The sequence below is a fragment of the Brachyhypopomus gauderio genome, chromosome 7 (genome assembly GCF_052324685.1).
Source record: "Brachyhypopomus gauderio isolate BG-103 chromosome 7, BGAUD_0.2, whole genome shotgun sequence".
Taxonomy (NCBI): Eukaryota; Metazoa; Chordata; class Actinopteri; order Gymnotiformes; family Hypopomidae; genus Brachyhypopomus; species Brachyhypopomus gauderio.
The window spans coordinates 5,088,246-5,113,909 of record NC_135217.1 but is presented as its reverse complement, the minus strand read 5'-3'; the positions used below and the strand labels follow the sequence as shown (position 1 = coordinate 5,113,909).

At 47.6% G+C, this 25,664-nt stretch overlaps 1 protein-coding gene across 2 annotated transcripts in view; it reads right to left on the bottom strand.

Annotated features, from left to right (window-relative positions):
* Positions 1-25,664, bottom strand: part of tmem132e (transmembrane protein 132E) — a 185,542-nt gene that overhangs the window by 42,413 nt on the left and 117,465 nt on the right. Inside the window, exons 1-2 of one of the 2 annotated variants that reach the window (XM_077011110.1) lie at positions 23,572-24,130; positions 21,702-22,629 (exon numbers count right to left, since the gene is read on the bottom strand). In XM_077011110.1, coding sequence (XP_076867225.1) covers positions 21,702-22,629; positions 23,572-23,641 — 998 coding nt within the window. In that variant the 5' untranslated portion in view covers positions 23,642-24,130. Of the gene's footprint in view, positions 1-21,701; positions 22,630-23,571; positions 24,131-25,664 lie in introns of those variants that run through there. The other variant, XM_077011111.1, reaches the window with a different exon arrangement.

Here is a 25,664-nt window from a genome sequence, read left to right as displayed (position 1 = left end):
TGGGGTGGGGTATTACGCTCTTCAATTTATTTGATAAGACAAGCAGATCTCAGTTCTGTGTGCCAAGCTTCTGACATTCCTCAAGTGTACTGGGAAGACGAACAGATGCGTTTGTCTTTTCTTCAAAGAGGAGGTGGGACAGGTTTCAGGGGGGGGGGGGGGGGGGTGTCTGTAGCCGTGTCCCCCACCACACTGCACATGCTGGAGGAGGAGTGATCTAAACGACCTGTTGCACAACACGGGCGGTGTGCAGGAGAGACGCTGGGGATAAACCCTCCCCTGCTGTCCCGCTACGCAGTGGATGAATCCTAATAGGATAAAAAGACCTGGTGTCACAATCCGATTGGATAGAAGGAGCAGATCTAGTGAGGAATTAGCATATTTAGATACTCGGCATGCTGGGACTGATTCGAGGGCAGGGTGAGAATCACAGGAGGGGGTGCTGGCTCAGATCAAGTACCAGGAATGTGGCCATTGTTATGCAGGAGTTCACTGAGATTGTCCATCAACACTGGCACGCTGCTCTGCTCTCTGGCCTCGCTCTCTCACGGTCCACGTCGCTGCGTGAGAACAGAGACTGACACCAGATATTAATTTGAAGGGAAGATAAATGCCATGCCAAGATCTTCTGAAGATAAACCAAATATCAGTCTCTCCAGCTCGAAATGAATGTGAAAGACAATAAAACAGAGCATGTGGCAGAGCCATGATGAGACTGGGAGAGAGAGGGAGGGGGAGAGAGAGGGAGGGAGGGAGAGAGAGAGAGAGGGAGGGAGGGAGAGAGAGGGAGGGAGGGAGAGAGAGAGAGAGGGAGGGAGGGAGAGAGAGGGAGGAGGGAGGGAGGAGGGAGAGAGAGGGGAGGGAGGGAGGGAGGGAGGAGGGAGAGAGAAAGAAGGAGAGAGAGACGGGGAGAGAGGGAGGGAGGAGAGAGGTGGGAGAGAGGGAAGAAAGAGAGAGAGAGAGAAAGAGGGGGAGAAAGAAAGAAAAAGAGGGGGGGAGAAAGAGAAAGGGGAGAGAAATAGAGAGGGAGGAAGAGAAAGAGGGAAAGAGAGGGAGAGACATGGGTAGGACAGAGAGGGGGAGAGAGAGAAAGAAAACAATGAGAAACATCAAAAACTGCAGACAGAAACACACACACCCGCACATGCACACACACAATCACCCACAATCACACAGAACACACAGAACACTGATTGCTTTTGTTTTCTCATACCTTCTCTGCAAAGTGACAAAGTAAGAAAGTGGAGGTGGGTTCTGTTGGCACGGGGGCTTTCCACATGCCAAAGATGATGAAACGGCCCTCTCGCTAAGCCCCGCCCTCCAAATAAATCACGCCCAACATCCGACAAACCAGCTGCTGAGTGGAGCTTTCAATGGCCCACTGGGCCACGCCCATGGACGCGAGCTGCCAATCACAGGGCTGCTTCATGTCACTAGGACCCCACTACAAATGAGAACAACTGTTCAAGAAAATGAATCACAAATGATATTGATTTAGAAGAAAACAATAAAGAAATCCTTCATTAACCTAATGTGGTGTGGGTAGGGGAAACTTGAACCCTGCAGGACTACAGCTGACGTCCCCTGACTTTATATTCAAATACAATGTCAGGAGAGGATTTTTCAATGTCCTGAAATGTTCCTGAAGTTCTTGGGAGCCCTGGATGTTGATTTAGGTGCAATCTGACAAGCAGCAATGTCCTTGCACATCCCTTCTGATGAAAACCACTGATGATTGCATGCAGGAGAAGAAAACAATGATTTCAAGCACCGCCTCCCTTTTAAAGCAACCAATCAGCTCTTCTAATTGAATCAGCATGAGTGACGGCATCAGCCTTGCCCTCGTTAACGCGAGGTTAACAAGAGTTTCTCCTGAGCTAACAAGAAGATCACTGTAACAGTTAGCAGCTCATATTGTGGCAGGGCTGATATGCAGCTGAAATGGGGGGGTCAAGTTTCATGGGGAGGAATGACGTTCCAATTAATTTAAATTCATATGTTCAGACTTCATAACAATCTAGAGTTAATGCAAAGTGCCACCATAAAAACTGAGGAAAACCAAAATTTGTGTCAGTCTCAAAATGTTTGGCCATGACTGTAGTTTAATGTTATAATAGAAAACTGTAGTCCAAATAGTCTGAGTAATCGTGTAAACAGTATACTTCGACCTAGGCATGTATTTGCCCATCTAGGTGTACATGTAAATGTAATGTAAATGTGCCGTATTTTGTCAATTGTGATTTTTACACCGCAATCGAAATTTGTCCTCGGCTTTTAACCCATCTGTGCAGTTAGAACACACACACACGCACACGCACACGCACACGCACACGCACACGCACACACACACACACACACACTAGTGATTACTAGGGGGCTGTGGATCACACATGCCCAGAGCGGTGGGCAGCCCTAGCCGGTGCCTTGCTCAAGGGCACCTCAGTCATGGCCTCAGGTCTGGGAATCGAACCCACGACCCTCCGGTCACAAGACCAGTTCCCTAACCGCCAGGCCATGACTGCCCCATGTCTTCAGAGCTGACTGCTAGTCAGATGTAATGCACCTTAATGGCCAGCAGGAGGCCTCTTTCTCTAAGAGCTGTACCCCTCTTCTTTGTCATCTTTCATCAATGCGAAGCAGTGTTGGTCAGAGGTACGAGAGCAGCTGCAATGTGCTAGCGCCTCTAGATTTGCTATAGGGATCACACCAGATCGTTCTATAGACTAGATCTATAGAGATCACTCCAGATCAACACAAACAACATATCCTTCCTCTGTGTGTACACTGGGTGTGTGGGCTGAAGGTAAAATGGATGTTCAGATTAAACAAGAGAAAAATAAAGAGAAATGACAGGACATCTGTGTTTGTTTATGGGGATTGTGGGACGTGAGCAGACAGGTGGTTGTTCTGGTGAAAGGGAGGCGTGGCCCAGTGGCTCTGAACACGGCCGGCCAGTCGCTCCTCAGGAAGAACCCTGAATGACCCCACCAAGACAGTTTAATAGACCCGACCTGTCCACACAACAAACCCCGCCCCCACACAACAAACCCCGCCCCCACACAGCAAACCTCCAGCTACCTCCCTAGGCACTGTTTGAATTGCTTTTACTAACTCTTCTTCTCTATCTCCCACTCTCTCCATCTCTCTCTCCCTTTCTCTCTCTCTCCCTCTCTCCAGCTCTCCTCTGTGTCTATGCAAACACTCCATCTCACCCTACAGATCCTTTCTTATCTGTCACTCTCCGACGGTCCCACTCATTTTCAACCCACACACACACACACACACACACACACACACACACACACACACGTTAAATGCAGATCTATGAACACCTTTACCCACCACCTTTCTTTAATCTGACAGTGTTGTGTTTATACACTACAACAGACTACGTTCCAGGAGGAACCGGTGGATGAAGGCAGTTGCTTCAGGACTCACCTACCTCAAAAACCAACCTCCAAATGTCAAGGGCAATAAACACCTGAAATTCACCTGAACAAAACAAACAAACAAACCCAAAACCATGGTGGTAGTCCACATTAGCAGGTAGGGTATCACCTTACAGCCCGTGAAGCACAGTGGGCATTAACAGTTGTGCGTTCGGACTGAACGGCCCGGGCCCGTCCCACAGCGGACCGGCTTTATGACTTGCTGTTAAGCGTGTTTGTACAGGCCCTGATGACAACACGGGCCAAAGATGATGGTGGGAAGGGGAGGTGACGTGAACGTTGAGGAGATGAGGGAGAGTGTGTTTGGAGCAGTGAGGAGCAGAGGGAGGGACACGGTCAGGGGGGCGGGGACGAAGGCGGAGACAGGGATGCGGCGAACGTAAATACAGCTGGTGAAGGGAGAGAGAGCTTCTGCATGAGGGCCGTTTGTGCCATTTTGAACTCTGTGCCCTGCCAAGAACAGAAAGCTGATTAGGATAGACCAGGTGCCAGGGAGGCACGAGGGAGGTGATGCCACCTCTCCTCCTACAGCCAAGACCAGCCACTCCTCTGGCAAAGCCTCCGCCCCCCGCCCCCCCCGCCCCCCCCGCCCCCCGCGTACGCACTAGCGCTAGGAACAGGATGTGAGGAGCTAGCCAGGCTCCTGGAGGGGACGTTCTGATTGGCTGGCTCGCCAGAACGCTAACTCTTCTGGCCCTGCTTTGTCCAATGACGCCAACGAAGAGAGCTCGGGTGAAGTGAGCATGCCCCGCCCCCTCGGCCCTTTGCCCTATTATAACAAATGAATAAGGAACGGTTCATTTATCAGAGGGACAAACGTGCCAATGCCAGCGGTTTCCATAGAGACAAATGATGCCATGTGCCCAGCAAATGATTTGATAATGTGTACCAATTTGTAGGGAAATGAGTTCTCCCACTTGTTTTACAATGTCCCCTGGCAAAAGAGTTGAGCGACTGTTAATTCACCACGTCTATAAACGCTGGGGAGGGAATATCTGATGCCCAGCTGAGAAATCTCCCTGATTCTCAACTAATTCCCAGGCTGCGATGCATTTTAAATTGGTCAGAACAGCTGATTCATGTTTACGGGTCAAAGCAATCAGGAGTTGAATAATAGCGCCATGGTAATGAAATGCCTAACGTTATGAAAGTTAATACCTAACAATGTGGTCATTCAGTCGTGTTTGATCGTGACAGCTTGGAGGAGTGATTCTTTAAGAGTAGAGACCGGCGGTGTTCTTCGCACTGACCTCGCCCCCTAATACGTGCTTGCTGTCACAATATTGGAAGAGATCATTTTCAGTTCACACGAGACTTAATAAGTCAAGGATTAGCCTAAGTCTTGGGCTATCGTTTCCGATTCTCGTAACGCACATTAAATGGTTTGAATCAAACCCTTTTCTGAATTTTCTGAAACTGGCACTGTATCTTATAGTGCAATGCTAGCTTTAGAAAACTGCTACTGACAATATGACACAACCACATTGCCACCTGTTCCGGGTTGCCACCTGTTCCGGTTTAATGTCCCGGTTTTCACTAGGTTAGTTCAAACGACTATTTAGACTGTTTCTGCACACTTTAAATCCGTCTTTTTTTTTTCGCTGTGTCCATTTTACACCCTCCCGGTAACATTTTACGTTCGTAAACGTACGTACGTGTGAAGGCTGAAGACACAGTTATGTCTTTGTGCATGAGTGGACTGATCCCAGATCAGAAATAGAAACTTCCCCTACACCTCTTCCACTCCATTTAATGGTATAATGTATATATTTTTTGTCCTTTTCCTTTCTAAGCGATGCTAATTACAGGTAATGTCTTTAAATTTACAACTAATTCTGAGTCACAGTTCTTCAGCAGTATCTCTGCAAATCAACAACAAGACCATTAAGTGCTATTGCACTTAAGCAGTTCAGTTTATCCTTGCATGACAGGTTAGCTGAGTGGAAGGGGCTAGGGTGTAGGGCTAGGGAGCAGGATAAATGTGCCATGGCCCATTATTTTTGCAGTCAGACTTTTTGATTGCTGGAGACAGCCTGGCTGAGAGCATTGGGCTAAGGCTTTTCCAGATGTGCTATACACAACTTTTTCAGAGATGCTTAAAAGTAAATAACTTAAAAGTAACTTGCTCATAGCATCAATTATGAAAAGAAAAACACAAAGTGAAGAAAAAAAATCAGAAACTGAAAGGAAACGTCCACTAAACTGGCGCGTGTTCGATGTGCAAACACTCAAACGTGCTCATTTACATATTGATAGCTTCACTTTTCTTTATAAGAATGTGGTTCTTTCTTTTACATTTAGAACAGACATTCAATTTTCTTGGCTGTAAATGTTTTGTCTAATGTAGTCGAAGTTGAAAGTTCCTTTTTTATATTGGTTCATGTAATTGGGCTCTGTTCTGTTTCATGGAGGATTAAGGATTTTTTTGGTCAGACAAAAGACCTGATTTCAAACTAAAGGTTTACCATTAAGCTAAAAGCATAGCGGTAAGAGGTGAATTACGCTTCAGACGTAAGCTTGTACCTTAAAATGCTTAGGTTTCACAAGGGTGTATTTTACTAAAAATTATTTACATTTTTAAATAAAAAAAAGTAAAGAGTCACGAATCTATGAGGTAAATATGACTACATATAAGCCTACAGATACATTGTTTCCCTGCACAAACGGCACAGTCCTGGCAGCTCAGTGACATTCTCATTACTACACAGATCACAGATTTGAAACACTGCTGGATTATCAGGTGCACCTACATGGCAGTCTGACTGTTGAGACATGGGGCGTCCGTTCTGCTAACTGGGGACTTTTATTTTGCCCTTTAGCATCCTTACTGTTGCTCAGCTGAACGTGCAGTAATAGTAACACAGTAACTACTCCACGCAAGCACAGTAGCAAACAAGACAGAAGAGAAAAATGTGAAAGAAATACTCTAGTTGTTGCCTGCCTGCTTCTCTCCCACCCACACACACCACACTCACTCACTCACTCACACACTCACACACATATATATGCTGGCATACCAACACACACAAAACTCCTGGGACATAGCCTACTACTTCTGTCTTCCTCTGGCTGCATCCCAGGCTGAGGTTAAGACCTGTGGGAGGAGATGAGTGTGGGCGCCCAAAGATGCACAACACCTAGTGCCTAACACCTAGCGCCCAACACCTAGCGCCCAACACCTAGCGCCCAACACCTAGCGCCCAACACCTAGCGTCTAACACCTAGCGTCTAACACCTAGTGTCTAACACCTAGCGCCCAACACCTAGCGCCTAACACCTAGCGCCTAACACCTAGCGCCTAACACCTAGCGCCTAACACCTAGTTCCCAACACCTAGCGCCCAATACCTAACACCTAGTGCCCAACACCTAACACCTAGTGCTTAACACCTAGTGCTTAACACCTAGTGCATAACACCTAGTGCATAACACCTAGTGCCTAGCGCCTAACACCTAGCGCCTAACACCTAGCGCCTAACACCTAGCGCCCAACACCTAGCGCCCAACACCTAACACCTAGTGCCCAACACCTAGTGCCCAACACCTAGCGCCCAACACCTAGCGCCTAACACCTAGCGCCTAACACCTAGCGCCTAACACCTAGTGCCCAACACCTAGTGCTTAACACCTAGTGCATAACACCTAGTGCATAACACCTGGTGCATAACACCTAGTGCTTAACACCTAGTGCCTAGCGCCTAACACCTAGCGCCCAACACCTAGCGCCCAACACCTAACACCTAGTGCCTAACACCTAGCGCCTAACACCTAGCGCCTAACACCTAGCGCCTAACACCTAGCGCCTAACACCTAGCGCCTAACGCCTAGCGCCCAGCACCTAGTGCCCTTTTGTTAATTTTGTGGATGGAAACAAAGGCGTCTGGGACAGGGTAGGTGGAGTTGCACAACAGGTGTGACATTTCAGACGGACTGGTACAGAGGAGGTTCTGAACCCATTTCCGACAGGCTGGTACAGCGGAGGTTCTGAACCCATTTCAGACGGGCTGGTACAGTGGAGGTTCTGAACCCATTTCAGACGGGCTGGTACAGAAGAGGTTCTAAACCCATTTCAGATGGGCTGGTACAGCGGTGGTTCTGTACCTCTTTCAGACGGGCCGGTACAGCGGAGGTTCTGAACCCATTTCAGACGGGCTGGTACAGAGGAGGTTCTAAACCCATTTCAGACGGGCTGGTACAGAGGAGGTTCTAAACCTATTTCAGACGGGCTGGTACAGAGGAGGTTCTAAACCTATTTCAGAAGGGCTGGTACAGAGGAGGTTCTAAACCTATTTCAGACGGGCTGGTACAGAGGAGGTTCTGAACCTATTTCAGACGGGCTGGTACAGCAGTGGTTCTGAACCCATTTCAGACGGGCTGGTACAGCGGAGGTTCTGAACCCATTTCAGACGGGCTGGTACAGAGGAGGTTCTAAACCTATTTCAGACGGGCTGGTACAGCGGAGGTTCTAAACTTATTTCAGACGGGCTGGTACAGAGGAGGTTCTGAACCCATTTCAGACGGGCTGGTACAGCAGTGGTTCTGAACCCATTTCAGACGGGTTCCGCCTTTTCGGACCTGCTCTTGTTGCGAAGTGCAACATGGCGTCTTCACCTCAGGTGGGGACCTAAAGACATGTCCAGTTTCTCATGGTGGGATTTTGACTCAGAACATCCCCCCACTAAAGATACATCTCCAAATACAACTGACAAATGTTTTTGTTGTAAGGAAAAATGTATTCTGATTACTGAATGTGAAGCAGACCCTTGCTGTGTCGTAATTAGTCACATCCTAATTGTGTAAATATTAATTTTGTTCTCATCACAGAGAACAACAATAATGATAATATGTATTATTATAATAATTATTGTTGGCATCTATAAAGTTGTCATTAATTATTTCTATATAAAATGCCTCTTGAAGAAGTCCTATGTAGGAGTTGAACCACCTCCTTCAAGGCCAGGGTAATCTCAAGCCGGGGTAATCTCAGGCCAGGGTAATCTCAGGCCAGGGTAATCTCAGAGCTGGGAGCTTGGCTGTGCTTGCCAGGCTTGTGCCTCTGTACTTCCCTGACAAGTACAGGAAGTAATTGATGAGTTTCATCATCTGTAATTTCTTTCCGGCACTGCCATTCTGGTGTCTGCCTCATAAAGAGAACGTGAGGAGTTAATCTGATTGGATATTGCTGCATGCCTAACCACACCCACAGTCTTTGATTTCAGTCTAGCCCAACCTCTTTTTGTGATTAGTGCCCCCACAGACCTCCAGAGGGCCTGTGTGCAGGTAGGAGAAACTGGGAACCACACAGTGATGATCTGGGTCAGGCTCGACATGTCTTAGCTGCTCTGAGGTCGTGAGAAAGGGACAGGCGTCCACAGGGGCTTGTTGACGACTCTCAAAACGCTGACTCACTCGTATCAAGCCTGCTGAAACACATGAACACGTGCTAATAAAGTCCCTGATTCCACTTCCAGATCCGGGAGGACAACAACAATGATGCAGCATCATGTAATGAGAAATAATGCCCCTCACAGAAACAGCAAAGGAGGCAGTGTGTGGGCTTCAGCTGGCCACACACACCGAGAGGAAACACAACCGTGCACATACACATGCGCCCAGTGCAGAACACAATTCAAACGGGTGACAGTACCGCCCACACAAGGCAACGCTACTGTCCAACTACAACACCGCTTATCTGGAGGTTCACGCCAAGCTCACTGTTTGGTGTTTATCCATCTTCTGTTGTATCTCACAGCAAATCCAGTAGTTCATTACCCTTAAGCAATTTTGTAAAATACATCCCCATTCTGCCCCTCCCAAAAAATGTGAAGGGCTCTGAGAATGATTAGAAAGTTGAGACAGAAAGAGAGAGAGAGAGAGAGAGAGAGAGAGAGAGAGAGAGAGAGAGAGAGAGAGAGAGAGAACGTGCTGAAGAGTCAGAGGCACTACACAGTCATTAAAGAGCTGTGGCGGCCAATGGAAATTGCCAGAACAAATGTGGCCCAGTAGGCTGCGAGGCATCCCATAATAAGACCAGATTCTACCCCCTCATTTAAATCAGCCTCACGGAGCAGCCGCTGTTGCCACAGCACCATCACTACGGAGTCGAGGGCTTCACACACTTGACAGTCAGAGCTGTCATAGACTTTTCGTCTAGCCGCAAGGCCTGCTGTATTATCCCCGGCGAAACGCAGGAGAAAACAAGAACTTAGGCTACTGTATAAAAGAAACACTCCACAGGCACAGTAGCTAATAGACAGCAACTCAAACATGCTGCCGAATATAAACTAATTTTCCTCTACGTTCACGAACAGAGAAAAAAAACAGCAATGGATTCAGTAGTATCTGTTGTAAATGTATCTATGTTAACTAATATAGTAAAAGACTTTAATCAAATGTAAGCACGAAACGATTTATCTCCAAATCGGCCGACACCCTGGGATGTGACCCTCATCAACTACAACACGAACCTGTCCACATCTGAAGCCTCGTTTCAGGCATGTCATACGTTATACAGAGAGGTACACCTCACCTCCCAGCTGAAGACACCACACCATATGAAAAAATAGCATTACTGCCTTATGTACCTCTTTAACGCTGCATATATCACTAGCGGATCTGACGGCACTGAAATGAAGGGGTGATGCAGGGAGTGCCCCAGGGGACCATACATGGCCCACCGCCGTTTTGGCAGGCAGCTTTACGGAAATGTAAGCCAGGAACATATTTTTCATATTGCCTATTAACAGGGCCCTTCTACCGGCAAAAATCTTATTTAAGGAATGCTTCCATCCCGCCCCAGGGCTGCGGGAATCATCAGGTCCTGCCGATCATGATCCGATCGGAATACATCAGAGCGTGCAGACTGCCATATCCAGGTCAGCTTTGAATACCGCATTCCCCTTCGCCGCTTCCTTCCCCCAATTCTCCGTCTCGTTCGTGCTATTTGTGTATGCCTCAGTGGTTAAACGACAGCGGATGCACTTGACGGAGTGTCAGCTAGCCATGCGCTAGAGCTCACAGCACAACCAGCGAGATCCTGGGGCTGTGGGTTGGGCCAAGGGGTGGGTGAGGTCCAGGATGCTTTCAAGGTTGATGCCGCCACGAATATCAGTGGGTTACGGTTAGCGTGACTATTGTACTGAGTATCAATGCAGGAGAACTTGTGTGCTCACACACATACATGCGTGGGGTTTGGATTTATCCAGAAATGTGGAGACTTGCCAACATAATACATTTCCAAAACAAACCAAAAAATATATAAAAATACCAGCTAAACTAAACATCTGATTTTTGCCACTGAGGTCTCTGTCTAGTGACTGTACCCCTATTAGCTCTCTGGGGGGACGGGACAGGAGACAGACCGTGGAGGAGAACCTCTCTCCCTGCTGTGAAAGGCTTCAGCACTCTCTGCCACACCTAATTCCAGTCATTAAGGGCTTGGTAATTTGTTGATGAGCTGATGATGGGGTGTGTGAGGAGAAAGGAGGTTCTGTGGATCTGGCTGACTCGTAGTGTTGTGTTGGAAGAAGGTGAAGAATGAACAGAATGACCAAAACAAGCATGACTGAAGATGTGAGAGAACTTCCTGAATGACCTCAGTCTCCTTCTCAAGGCAAAGAGGTTCCTTGATGATATAATTTGAATAACTACTAATTGTTCCTCTTTATCTCATAACCCCAATTTCACGCAGCCAAATTTATCAGCACCACACATGCTGAGACATTTGAGTACAGTTATCTTTATGTAGCGTTTATGGTCTTTTATTTGGTAAATTCAATTATGCTCGAGGCCAAGGGAGAATAATAAACCTGAATGAGAGAGAAATACAGTGAGAGAGAAAAACTGACGATTGTAAAAACCCCTGGATAAAAAGACACGGCCCCCTCTTAGGGACACTTCACATGAAGCTTTGAAGAAGCTCACAGTCCAACAGTCTTACTTCCTCCTGTGTGCTAGCCATGAGGGAGAACGGAGAGACAACACACCAGAGGAAGAGTGAGATGGCACGATAGGTGGATAGAGAAGGAGAGACAGAGGGGGAGAGAGAGAGACAGGCAGAGGGTGGGAGGGAGGGAAAGGGGGAGACGGAGCATGAGGGAGCGAGAGAAGGATGGAGGGAGAATTAGAGAGAGATTTTGACAGTTAAGAGAATGAGATTCTGAAGGAGATAGAAAGAGTGAGGTACTGAGAGGGGGAGAGAGGGAGGGAGAGGGAGAGAGAGGGAGGGAGGGAGGGGGAGGGAGGGGGAGAGAGGGGGAGGGAGAGAGTTACAGGAAATTGAGAAATAATAACACGTGTTTATTGGAACAATCAAGAATCTGTAAATGCACAAAATCCAAGACTCACACATGCACGCACACGTGTACGCACGCACACACACACACGCACACACACGCTCACACACAGAGTAACATAATCGCCTGGGAGACAGTCATGACAACCTTCCCTTTACTGCTTCTGAGAACTAAATCACACCTGCACACACACACGCACCAACCCCAACGCACACACTCATCAACACACACTCACCATCCCCTGTACCAACCCTTGAACACACACTCACCAACCCCTGCACACACAGTCTTCAGAGTTTAATATGTTGACATATTAACTAGTTATATCTTATTAATGTCGTAATGGCTTTGTTAGCTGATATTAACACTGCTACAATCCACCCATTTGTAATAGTCCTACAACTGCTGTTTTAGGGGTGGTGGTGGTTTTGTTGCAATTGTCATTTTATTTTCACTGAAATTACCTTTATTAATGTGTTTACTAATTAGCTTTGAAGTATAAATGTTAAAGAATATTAATTTTCTTACATTGAAATTCCACTGCTTTGCCAGTATTGTACTTTCCACAGTAAATTACATGCAAATAAAGTCTTGACTTGAGAGTAAGGTACTGAGAGAGAGAGAGAGAGAGAGAGAGAGAGAGAGAGAGAGACAGAGATAAAAAGAGGGAGGAGAAGAGAGGGAGAGAGAGATAAAAAGAGGGAGGAGAAGAGAGAGGGAGAGAGAATGAGAGCAGGAAAGAGAGGGAGAGAGACAGGGAGAGTGTGGGGATGAAGAGAGAGAGAGAGAGTGAGGGGGAGATGGAAGGAGTGGACAGAAAGAGGGAGAGGGAGGAAGGGAGAGACTGTGTGTGTGAGAGAGGGTGAGAGAGAGAGGGAGAGAGAGAGAGAGGGAGAGAGAGAGACTGGAGCTCTTGTCACATGTTCATGGCTGCAGAGGACCAGTAACACAGTGAGGCTGAGGCAGCCGTATATTCCACCATAAAGGACGACACACATGCACCTCCCCTCTGAGCACACTACCACACAGCTGGAGGACAGTAGGGTGTGTGTGTGTGTGTGTGTGTGTGTGTGTGTGTGTGACAGAGAGAAGATACCTTTTAAGAAGTTTCAGGGTGTGAGTGACTACAATAAGCTTTTGTTCAGCGATGGTGTGAGAGTGTTTCCTTGTTACTGCCTCCCAGATGTAATTTTCTGTCATTTTGACGACGCGTTTGCTTTGAAGGTATTTCATCTATTTTCTTGGCATGCCCGATGAGTGCAGTGTGTGTGTGTGTGTGTGTGTGTGTGTGTGTGTGTGTGTGTGTGTGTGTGTTGAGTTCAGCTGAAGGCTCTGAGGCATAATCAACAGAGCTTTGGTCTTTTGAATCAATGTAAGCCTCCTGTAAAATGTGTGTGGTCTGTTCAGTGGTGGTGTTAGACTGTGTGGTTGAGAATGTCAGTATGCGTATGTGTGTATAGGCAAACGCAGAGCTGCGTGTGTGTGAGTGTGTGCGAGTGAGATGTCCTGTACTTGGGGTACAAGTCTCCTGAGTTGGCACATCTGCACCCAGCTCTCTTATCTCAAGACCACAGGCAAGCCACTCTCAGGGAGCGTGTGTGTGTGTGTGTGTGTGTGTGTGTGTGTGTGTGTGTGTGTGTGTGTGTGAGGGTAATTATAGTAATGTACACAAGTTAGTTAATCTACTTCTGCTTCACTAACTGCAACCTTTAACTTACCGCACCACCCACAAATGCCACTGTTCTGAGATCAACCAATAGTCCAAATCTCCTTTGCTGAACCGCTCACTAGAAAGCATCACTACTGCTCTGGGAACAGTAATATTCTGTAAAACCTGCCACCACTGTGCTGGAGCCATTGCACATGTCCGTTATATGAACCATTACAGCAGGATGCTGCATCACTGTACTGGGAACAGTTACAGCGCGGCTCCCCATCAAGACAGAAGACAAGTAATCAGACAGCCAGACCACCACAGACCACCATCAGACAGCCAGACCACCAGACCACCAGAGACCACCACAGACCACCATCAGACAGCCAGACCACCACAGACCACCACAGACCACCATCAGACAGCCAGACCACCACAGACCACCATCAGACAGCCAGACCACCACAGACCACCACAGACCACCATCAGACAGCCAGAGCACCACAAAACCCTGCGGCACCGCGACCTTTTCAACTCTTCCTCGCCGCACAGAGTAACAACACAGTAATATAAAGACAGATCAAGTAGGAACAGTTAACACAGCCTTCCCTAAAAAGCAAGCGCACACACAAACACACACGTGCACACGTTTGACCTTTTTAGTCCCCGATAAAGAATAACGAGATATTGAGATATATGGCAGTGAGCAGAGTGTCGGGCTCAGTGCCGGGCGCTCACGTGTGACGCGGCTTCACGTGTGACACCCTGGTCTCTGCCACGTGTGAAACAGCGAAAATGCGGAGAAAGCATTTATAATCATCAGTATCTCACGTTGGCCATCTGCTGGGGATGGAGGAATCACACACACACACACACACACACACACACACACACACACACACACACACACACACACACACACAGAGGACTCTCTCAGAAAGGCAGAAAGCAGGGACATGGAGGTCAAGAAAACTCTCCGCCCTGCTCCAGAACACCCCCCCCCCCCCCCCCCCCCACTCCAGAACTCCCCGCCCCGCTCCAGAACTCTCAATAATGTACAGGAGAGTTTCGGAACAGCGTATTGGTTCGACAAACTGTAGAGTTCCTCCCATGAGGTTCACAACAGTGTCCTTCAAGCAGTTCATCAGAGCTCCTCTTCAGAGAGGAGTTTCTGTTGTGGTTGGAAACAAGATTACGCTCTGCCCTCAAGATGGAACAGACTGGAATCTGACTGGATCTGGACCACTCTGGAGGCAGAAGGAGCTTCAAGATTTTGCTACTTAAGGCAGCAATCCATAATTAAGGATTAGCAAAGCAACGAATGAATTTGAAGTAATTTTATAATGAACCTTAACATTTTGAGGGTGAAAGATTAACAATACTAAAAACAAGACTCAATTATCAAATGCCAGCTTACAGTGCTACATGTCTAAGACTTCACTACAGGAGCCGTCATTCGAACCATGCATGCATGTACACACACACACACACACACACACACACACACACACACACACACACACACACACACACACACACACACACACACACAAAAAGCTGCTCCCTGGTATATAATTACAGCTAGAGTGGTGCATACAGGGAAACCCCACCTGGTGCTTGCGGGCCTGCATTTGAAACCGTACCAGCTAGCAGAACAGAGACGCTTGCTTGTGTTGAACACCCCCCACACCCACCCACACCCCCCACACCCACCCACACCACCCCCCCACACCCACCCACACCCCCACCACCCCCCACACCCACCCACACCCCCCCACACCGATCAACTCCACCTTTTATCATTACTCTGTGCCAAGGTAAAAATTCCTAAGTTCCATTCCCACAGTTGTCTGTCTCCGCATAATGTGAACAGGCATCACACAGAGAAATGGGTTCACATCTCCTTGGCCACACTAAAAAATAAGAAAATAAGGCTATTGACTTTGACAGCAATGGACGCTAAGGCCAATTTGGCGTAATGACACCCTCCTCGGAGGAAGCGGTGTCCGTCTTTCATGAGCAGAGAGAGTTGTTAAGTAGCGAGCGCCGTTTTGTCGATGTGCAGAACTGTGTCCCAGTGTCTCACCCCCAACCCCCTTCTTAGAATTTAAATGAAATGTATTTCAGAACTTTCCCCTTTCTCCCTGCAGAAAGCAACAGCAGCAATGTAATCAGCCGCACATAAGCCTCACACACGCACACACACACACACACACACACACACACACACACACACACACACACACACACACAAATATTTCTTTAAATGTTACATCTCCAAGGCCCTGGCTTCCCAAAAAACTTTTTACCCAAATGCACCAGTAGAACAATAAAGCAACAGCACTGATCTCAGGCCTGTCACAGAACCCTGTGGACTGGGCACTGATCTCAGGCCTGTTCAGCTGTCACAGAGCCCTGTGGACAGGGCACTGATCTCAGGCCCGTGCACTGATCTTAGGTCTGTGCAGCCGTCATCCCCGCAGGAGCACGAACAACAGTCCAGCTAATGAAGGAAAATGACGGATAATCGCAGAGGTGTCTGCCGTCCCACAGAGAACAGGCAGAGCGCTCCCCTTTGGATAAAGGAAATGGCGAGTGGGGTTTACTGATGTGAGATCAGTGTGGGGGGGGTTGGGTTTCCCCTTTAGCTCACAGTAGCGGGGCTTTGCTGCCTCTGTCAAAAGAAATCGAAGAAAAAAAAACGTAAGGGAAACAAGTCTGAATGCTAAGCACTGCTGTGTCATTCCGTCCCTTCCACAGATGGGTGTGTGTGTGTGTGTGTGTGTGTGTGTGTGTGTGTGTGTGTGTGTGTGTGTGTGTGGCGCAGTCCAAGGCCTTCGTAATAGATAGCTGGTCTCTGCATTGTCGGCAGTTAAATAGTTTCTGCTGTCAGCTTGCTCGTACATAAATCAGCTACCTGGAGGTCGTGTGTGGGAACCACTTTACAGGAGGAGTGTGATAACGGAAATAAACGGGTAGGAAAGTGGGAGGAGGTGATAATGATCTGAACGCCAGGCGGCAGGGTCACTGGTGGGCCACATAAACGCCGGGACCAGGACCGGGATGGCGGGACCGGGACCTGCTGCAGCGCTGGTCAAGACCCGTCTTACAGGCGGTGCGGCTCCGAGTCATCCAATCAGACGTCGGCACCGTCTTGGCCAATCGGATGTGAGGGGCAGGGCAGGGTCACCTGGTCTTAGCACCTAACGGAGCCGTTATCTGGGCCCGCTCTGTTAGTGGCACGTGTAGTGTTCAAGCGTGGGTACCGTGGCAGCCTTATTCTGGACATGCTGCTTTGATGTTGCTTAAACGCAACGTCCCAGTCACGCGTGGCAGAGGAGACTCCAGTTCTCCGACGTGACGGACTGATGGAGGGTTGCATAACCGAGGACATCTAGACGGGAAGGGGAAAAAAAACCCCGGGGGAGGAGGATAATCAATTTTGCAAGACAGGCTACGGCTGTGATCGGATTGCCATGGTAACCTGACATTTTGGACGTAGGTGGCGCGTCGGCTGAAAACGGAAGAATAAGGTATACACACATGACAATAGAAGGCCTGTGAAAAACCCTCATGCACAAAAACCTCCCAGCCTCCACCCGCCTCCACCCGCCTCTCACACGCTCCATCCAGATGCTCCACTCTCGCTCCATCTTAACCAAGAGGACCCTTATTCTTAAAAACCTTGCTCAAGAAAACTTTCATCACATAAACGATACAGACAACGGTGTGTGGACGATTCTATCTGAGCTCGTTGAACATCACACTCCCAAAACTGCGGACGTTCATACAGATTTCAACCATAATGCATCTGTAATGGCCTTCGTGCTTCTGGGGAAGGTTTCTACAGGATTTTCGAGTGTGTTTGCAAGAATTTGTGCCCATAAAAAAAGAAAAAAAATAAAAACACGAAGCATTTGTGCAGGCCACTCGAGTTCCTCCCGAGTTCCTCCACACCAATCTCATCCAACCACGTCTTTATGGACGCTGTGCACAGGGGCACGGTCATGTGTGAACAGGAAGGCAAAAACCTGGAAGCATATAACGGTCTAAAGCGTCTCTGCATGCTGCCGCATTAACATCACCCTTCAGTGGACGTAAAGAACCCGAGCCGAGCCCTGAAATCATTATCCCTCCTCTACTGTTGGCACTTTGAATTCCGCCAGGCGTTCTCCTGGCATCCGTCAAGCCCAGATACGTCCATCAGGCCGCCAGACGCCGAAGTGCGATTCATCACTCCGGAGAAGCGCTTTCCGCCGCTGCGGTATCCATCGGCGGTGGACCCGGCATCACACGCGGTGATCTTTGGCTCCTGTGCCCGAGCCCGCCCAAAGAACCGCACTTCACGAGGGTTCCAGCGCACGGATCTCGTGCTCGTGTTGCGTCTATGCTGAGTGACGCAACACACAGGCGATTTATATGCACCGTGTGCCTCGGTGCTTGGCAACACCGCTCCGAGTGTGTGCACGGTCCTCACAGCTGAGCCGCTGTTGCCCCCGGAAACTTTCATTTTATAATAATAACACAAAGTTGACTGGGGCAGATCCAGTAGGGCAGAGATTTCATAAACTGACATGCACGAAAAGAGGGCGTGGTCACATGAAAAGAGGGCGTGGTCCTATGACACTGCTTCATTTTCAGTCAAAGAGCACTTCAGTATGGCCACGGCTAGGGTCAGAGTTTGTGGGTAGAGATCGCAACGACCGTGTGATGGACTATATATGGTTGAAATACCACAAATATTTGTAAGATTCTGTCACACACCTGAAACACACACACGTCAGTGAATGCTTTGCGCACACAACATATGAAATTAATATGTATAAAGTTCTCATGCTTCTTTAAAATAATATGAATTTTAATGTGGATATATAAATAAAACATGGAGGGGTTTGACGTGTGTACGTGTAATGATCATTTCTGGTATATCTGGAAGGCATGTCAGTGTATGTGGATGTCATTCAGTACAACCGCAAGACGTAAGAGTTTTCCCCAGAGGCGTGTTACACAGAACACGTATAAGACAGGAGAGCAGAGGCGTGTTACACAGAACACGTATAAGACAGGAGAGCAGAGGCGTGTTCCACAGAACACGTATAAGACAGGAGAGCAGAGGCGTGTTCCACAGAACACGTATAAGACAGGAGAGCAGAGGCGTGTTACACAGAACACGTATAAGACAGGAGAGCAGAGGTGTGTTACACAGAACACGTATAAGACAGGAGAGCAGAGGCGTGTTACACAGAACACGTATAAGACAGGAGAGCAGAGGCGTGTTACACGGCTCTAACACAACAAGCCCGTTCTCCCTGTTGTATGCATGTAACTCGCTCATGAACCTGCAGCTAGATTGGATTTCACCATTTTAAAGCCAACATGTCTCTGTCTTTCTGTGATTAGAATGCAGTGCGCTGTCTCTAGACAGAAAGGAAGCTGGTTTAGTTCTGAGGGTATTCAGAAGCTGCTTTTGCCTTAAGTATTCAAACAATTGAGTTTTACATGTAATATGAAAGAAATCACCAGTGCTGCCAGTTATGCTAGATATGTGCATGTTTTTGAGATGTGTGTGTAAACCATGTATGAATGTTTCAGTTGCATGTGTTTTTACGTGTGTGTCTGCATACATTATAGTCTTGATGTGTGCAAAAATATGATCAAAGTGAAAAATGGTAGTCTGGTCATATAAAGAGGCATGCATTCTCTCTCCCTCTTTCTGTCTCTCTCTCTCTCTCTCTCTCTCACACACACACACACACACACACACACACACACACTTTTATAACTATTTATATGAGGCCTGGCTTTCTACTGGCCTATGCATTACTGTAGCTATAACTGTTGTGCCTACACTCTAAACTAATAAACTAAGTCCTAGCAAAACAGCAGTGACCAGGAATAAGTCTTTTTAGTGTTTAAAACCAGCACACACACACACACACACACACACACACACACACACACACACACACACACACACACACACACACACACACACACACACACACACACACATATATATTTGAACATCTACATCTTTTTTCTCCTCCCATTAATCAAGAAGCACGTTGCATACTTCTCTAAAATTTTTAATCTCTCTCTCTCTCTATATATATATATATATATATATATATATATATATATAGAGAGAGAGAGAGAGAGAGAGAGAGAACAAAACACATAATGGAGGGAGGAAGGTAGCTGTGGGACTGTGCAGTGGGCTCTCCATAGCAAGGTCAGATGTAACCTTCCGTGGCCTTCAAAAGACTTTAAGAAATAAGGACCACAGCAGACGTGAGAGGGAGGAGTGAAGGACTGTGGGCACACTCAGACCAGCTTAATTCATATTTAAAGATGTTCCTTATTGCATCTTTAATGGTCTCTTTTTGGTGGACGCCCTGAGCCGCACGCTCCCAGCAGTGTTTAATACGTATCCCGTCGAGTCGTCTGGCATGGACCTCTTCACTTTTCTTTTTCCCCCTTCATCTTCTCTCGCTTTCTGACTGAGGTTTTATTGCTCCTTGGCTGCTCCACTGTGGATTAGCGTTAGCCCTCTGGACCCGGGGCACACAGAGACTCCAATATGAGCACATTATAAACAAACAACAACAAAAAAAAAAGACTTTGTGGTCAGAGGAGTTTACCATCTGGCCCGTCGATGGGCGCCGGGTCTCACTTTGGGCCAGTGTTTAGTGTGTCCTGGTCTCTGAATTCAGATATGCTGTAATGCTGTTCTTTTTACAACAAATTCAATTACCAGCCATGAAATGAGATGCTCTATATCTGGCTGTTTTTGTGATCCTCTATGGCTGGGGAGAGGAAAAAAGAATCAAGATCATGTTAAAGAGATTATGGGGTATTAGGAAGCTCTATGCCTTAATATTTTCAGTATCTTAAGACTCGGATATCCCTACTTAAGGACTTCATAGAATCGTTCCTTGCAGTCCCACAGCGTCCTCATAAATCCTGGGCTGACGTTCCGAAATGCTTACGCTGCCGTTGCCTACAGTTGTCTGCATGTGATCTATAAGCAGCGCGTTTTTTAATACGAAGCCATGTTTTATAAGACCTTAAAGTGTCACTGATACATGAAAAAAACTTTATGAATTCAATTTATTTAAATTTATTTTCTGAAATAAATGTGCGAAATGTCATGAATGCGGTATGCTAATACGCTGCTTTTTTAAGTTGCGTCTCTGCTGGGCTTTCCCTGACATGCACTTGAGCACCGATTCAACTCGTTGCCAATCAGATGAGGAGCTGAGGTAGGTGTGTGAAGACTGAGGAAACCCGAACCTGTTCAACGTAGCTGAACGTTATCAACTGTGGCAGGAGGACAACCGCTCGGAATTCAAACCACTGAAACCACTAAAACTCAAAAGTCCTACGGAGACCAATATGAGAAGTGGCACTTGCGTGCTGACCTATACTCCTGTGTACAAACCCTGCCAGGCACCGACGTTCATGCAAACACACGTTGTCAGATATTACTAATGAACTATCCCCACTAGCATAAATCACACACAAGCCTGCTCCTGCTGGCCCTAATGAGTTTGGAGCTTAATTAATTCACGCTGAATTCCTAAATTGAAGTCACAGGCTTCCATTACGATAGCAAGTTCGGGGAAGCAGGAGGGGGGGGGACGGACGGGGAGGCTCTGTGTTTACCAAGCATTCTTCTGACATGCCTGGAAGAGCTAATATTAACCACCTCCGACTCTTCCATTTCTTTCATCTGGGTGAAAAAATAAATCTTTTTTTTTTCTTCTTCTGCTTTCAGGGATTTAAAGAATCATTTTCCTTCTGAGAAACCCGAACCCTTCTCATTATGTTGATGAAGAAAGATGATTGGAAAACATATATGGCAGACAAGCAAAGCTACTGCTCGAAACCCTGAAGCTTTAATTCGACAAGAACTGGGTCAGCTCCTGAGGCACTTAATTCTGGCAGATGTCAATTAATACACATTATGGAAGTGGAATCTTCCTCATTTTCTCTTAATCCCAGCATCCCATTGGAGATTCATCAAGATTCTTTATGACTTACGATTCTCACTTTTTAAACGTGGAATCCATTTTAACCTTGGAGAGAATGCAGTTTGCGTGGGCATTCTATACTGCTAAGCTCAGACATCCAGACAGACGGTATCTACACATTGGAAATCAACACAAGCTGAGCAAAAAGTATGTACGAGTTAAAGCTGTTGCTGTTGTGCGTGTTGCATAGAACATATGTTCACAACTCTTACGCTAATAGATTTCCCAGTGTGAAGCCATCTACGAGCGGGAAAGGAAGTGCAGGCACTTACTTGAGTGTGAACTGTTCCACCGTCGAGTTTGGCACCAAGAAGAGGCAGATGTTGAGCGTCTCTCCGGGCTTTAGCGGTTTGTCGGGCAGCCTTAAGAAGACGTTCTTGTCCAGTTGCTTGTCGACCACTAGCTGCTCTTGGCTGGGCTGGTACAGGCTGATGCTTCCGATCCGGAGTAAGGGCTGCTGGGGAGACGTCTCCCCCCTGGACCCGCCTCCTCGTCTGGGGAAACTCTCCCCACACTCACCTTTGCTGTCTGGATCATGGAGGGTGTAGTACAGCTCCACTTGGAGGGTCTCACCACTTATCTCCAGCCCATCCGAGACGGAGGACTTCCTGCGGCCCAAAGGCGCCACGTTGACGTTGAACCAGGTGGAGGGGAGGTCCAACTGGGCCAAGCACTGCGCCAGGTTTCCCTGGAGCCTGCAAGAAGTCTTGATCTCCCGCACGTCACGGAAGGCGTGCAACCTCACGCAAGGCAGCTTGTCCTGCACCTTGAAGTCGTCCCAGTCCCGGCCAGCGATGTAAAACAGCACCTGGACCGCCGGGTTGCTGGCAAACACCTTGGACTGAACAATAAAAGCCCGTACCTTCCAGCTGACGGTCAGCCTCCCCGGAATGTCCAAGGGGCTGGACGGCTGAAGGAGGTCTTTGGGAAGGGTCTGGTCCTGGGTGAAAGGGCCCAGAGAGACGTTGACTGAAGGTAACTCCTTGGTCTGAAAGACCACAAAGCTCTCAGAACGCTGCAGTGGATGACTGCCAGGACCGCCCCGGGACGGCGCTCTGCTCTTTTGGAGGAAGAAGGCAAGCTGGGTGTTGGAGAGCTTGAAGCTGGCTGGGAGGTACAGGTCCGGAGAACTGGAGGCGGCGCTGGTGTCGGGGGCACTGAGGAAGGCATTGGAACTGGTGGGGGAAACTTTACCTGCAACTACAGAAAGAACAAGGGAAGCGTCAGACATTTGCAGCCGGGCACATTAGTACCGCACATGCAGACGTAGCAGTGAAGCTAGGACTACTGGACGATGCCAATCACATAAAAAAATGCACTCAAGCATAGAAGCATGTTAACAGGTACAGACACTGACGACCGACTGTTACGAATGCATTCATGCGGGAAACATCCTCAAAAGCTCAGCTGGTGTCTTCAAGATTAGTACAGAAGAGGTGAGAAAGTGAGAGAGGAGGAGGAGAACAGAGAGAGAGGGAGAGAGAGAGAGGGAGGGTGGGAAAAGTGTGTGAGAGTGAAACTCAGACATGAATGGTGCATCTGATTTCAGTTAATTAGAGATAAATGCATGTTCTGATGATGCTGTTTGATTATGTCGAGTTGAACAAAGGGGCAAAACGGGCCACGTCTAACGAAGACTCACACCACCTGGATCTGCTCGGCTGGCTGTCTTCCACAAAACCTGTATTTGCCTGTCCAATCATATATTGAACAAAGAGACAGCAAAGACTTCTTTACCACCCCCCCACTCCCCCGATTAATGAGTTACTCTGTATGTGCAACACTCTGATCACAACCCTGCTGAGATACAGAAAATTGAGTTACTTTGCCAATCCCACAAGCATCAGAAGCAAACACTGGCATAAAGGGGTCTATAAATCTTTCAGAGTGATAAATCAAACCGCCACAAAGTAGAACAAGTGCAAAGGCATGCACATAAATATATATATATATATATATATATATATATATATATATATATATATATATATATATATATATATATATATATAGAGAGAGAGAGAGAGAGAGAGAGAGAGAGAGAGAGAGAGAGAGAACAATATTTCTCTGCAAACTATCACAGGTAATCTATTCAAAGCAAGAGCCCCTGGTTTTATAACACATAGCATGAATGAAACATACTTATCAGAGCCACTAGCAACAGGAGACATGGCCCGGCTCTCCACTCCAGGAGCGCGATGGAACACCCCATAATACACCGTGCTTTGCAGCAGAGCTCAAGTCAAACTCATTCATGGACCGCACAAAAGAATATTATCCACCAAAAATAAGCGAGGAATACAAAAAAAAGATGCAAGACTCAAAAACCCGATCAGCCTTGAAAAAAACACACATTTCCACTCAAAATGTTCAAAAACCGATCCAAGTCGATCAAAGAAGCTTTATGGTTGTAATCCAGGCACGTCACAAATTCATGCCAAACAATGTTGTTGAGGTCAGATGAAAGCCTGTTGAGTTGGTCAACCATCCCCCGAGTTCCAGCATGGTGAATGACCACCCTCTCTCTCTCTCAACTGAGCCCACACACACTCTGTAGATCCTCCTTGAGCTTGGCTCCTCCCCCGCAGTTCTAGCCACTCCTCCCAGTGAGAGACAAAGCCCCAGACACCGCCCTGTCTCACCACACCTTAGCCGAATCTTATAATAACCACTTTAGCTGCTAGTCTGGCCTTTCCATACATTGACACCAGCCTGAGTGCAAACTCCTCTACTCTATTTATCTTCTCCCACTGGACATGTTGAGGCAGACACGGTGTGTGTGTGTGTGTGTGTGTGTGTGTGTGTGTGTGTGTGTGTGTTCACTGGGTGTGGTGGGGGAGGGTTGCATTACTTGGACGCCTCGAGGCACATAGAGAGACGGGATTAGAGAGAAGATCACCGACGAATTAGCTCTCCTCTCTTTTCCCGTCCAAAGACTCCTGAGAAATACATTTAAATGAAGGTGCTGGAAGGGGGAGGGGTGGCAGTTCAGTCCAAGAGAGAGAGAGAGAGAGAGAGAGAGAGAGAGAGAGAGAGAGAGAGAGAGAGAGAGAGAGAGAGAGAGAGAAAGAGAGAGATATGAGGGGAGAGAGATAAAGAAAAGTGAGAATGTGAGAGAAAAGTGAGGGTGAGATGCTAGGTGGGTGAGAAGGGCTAGGGGTGAGATACAGAAAAAAGTGAGAGAGAAATTTGCATATATGGGTCTTTCCCCTCTTCAAAAAGTTTTGTTTTGGCCACAACTACAGAAGATCTTTTTGTAAGAAGATCCTTCTGTTTTGTCCACAAAAGGCCAGACAAAACACATTCAAAACGGATTCAGATCTCTTAACTAGTTATTGTGTTAATTGAAGAAACATTTCTGGTAGCGAACTACAAAGGAAGCTTGTAATACGGTCTGTACGTAAACATTTCTTCCCGGGCGAGCTTGTGGGAGCTGCACTCCGTAGCTGAAGGTTACTACACTATTCACTTTCAATGGGGCTGTGCCGATTGTAAAGGCCTGGATTAAGTTTCACTCTCGCACCGAGATTCGAGCACCTTTTGGCCCGCTCGCGGACTGCGGCGCACGAAATGAATACCTCCTAAAGGGATGAGCTAATGCCTCTGAAAGCCAATCCATTACAAACACATTAACCGCTAAAGAGCATCTCTCCCACGCCTGTCCTAAACGCAGGTGCGGCCGGCGCGGACGGCTCTGCCGGCTCTTTCCCCGCGGCCCCCGCTGATCCCGCGGCTTAAACCCCCCACGCGAGGCTTCTGGAGCCGACGCACCGCCTCCCCCATCAGAGTGGCTTTTTGCGGCCGCTATATACTGCAGCAAAGTGGGGGCGCAGATGGGATTACAGCACGAAACCAAAAGTCGGCTCTGTTCAGCTTCCTATTAGGCCTCTGGGCTCAGTGGAGGACCTGCTGCTGGGGTGCTGGGTTACAGGATCCGCATCTGTTGGGCTATGAATTGTGACTTGAGCCAATCCCCGGGGCTTTTTCCTTTTCTTCTTTTTTTGAATCTGTCTTCCCATTCAGTCTTATGGGAAATAAAGCGCACATCATCTTCATTCCTTCTTTGATGGGACACCGGTCATCCTCTTTAAAACAGCTCACCGATGGCTCCTCTGTCCCCGGCATGACTCTTTGCTCCATTACAAGACTCAGGATTCAGGGGTTTTATTGTCGTACGCCCAGCAGTCAGTCATACTGAACAATCAAATTTTGATTCTACATTCCTTCCGTTCCAA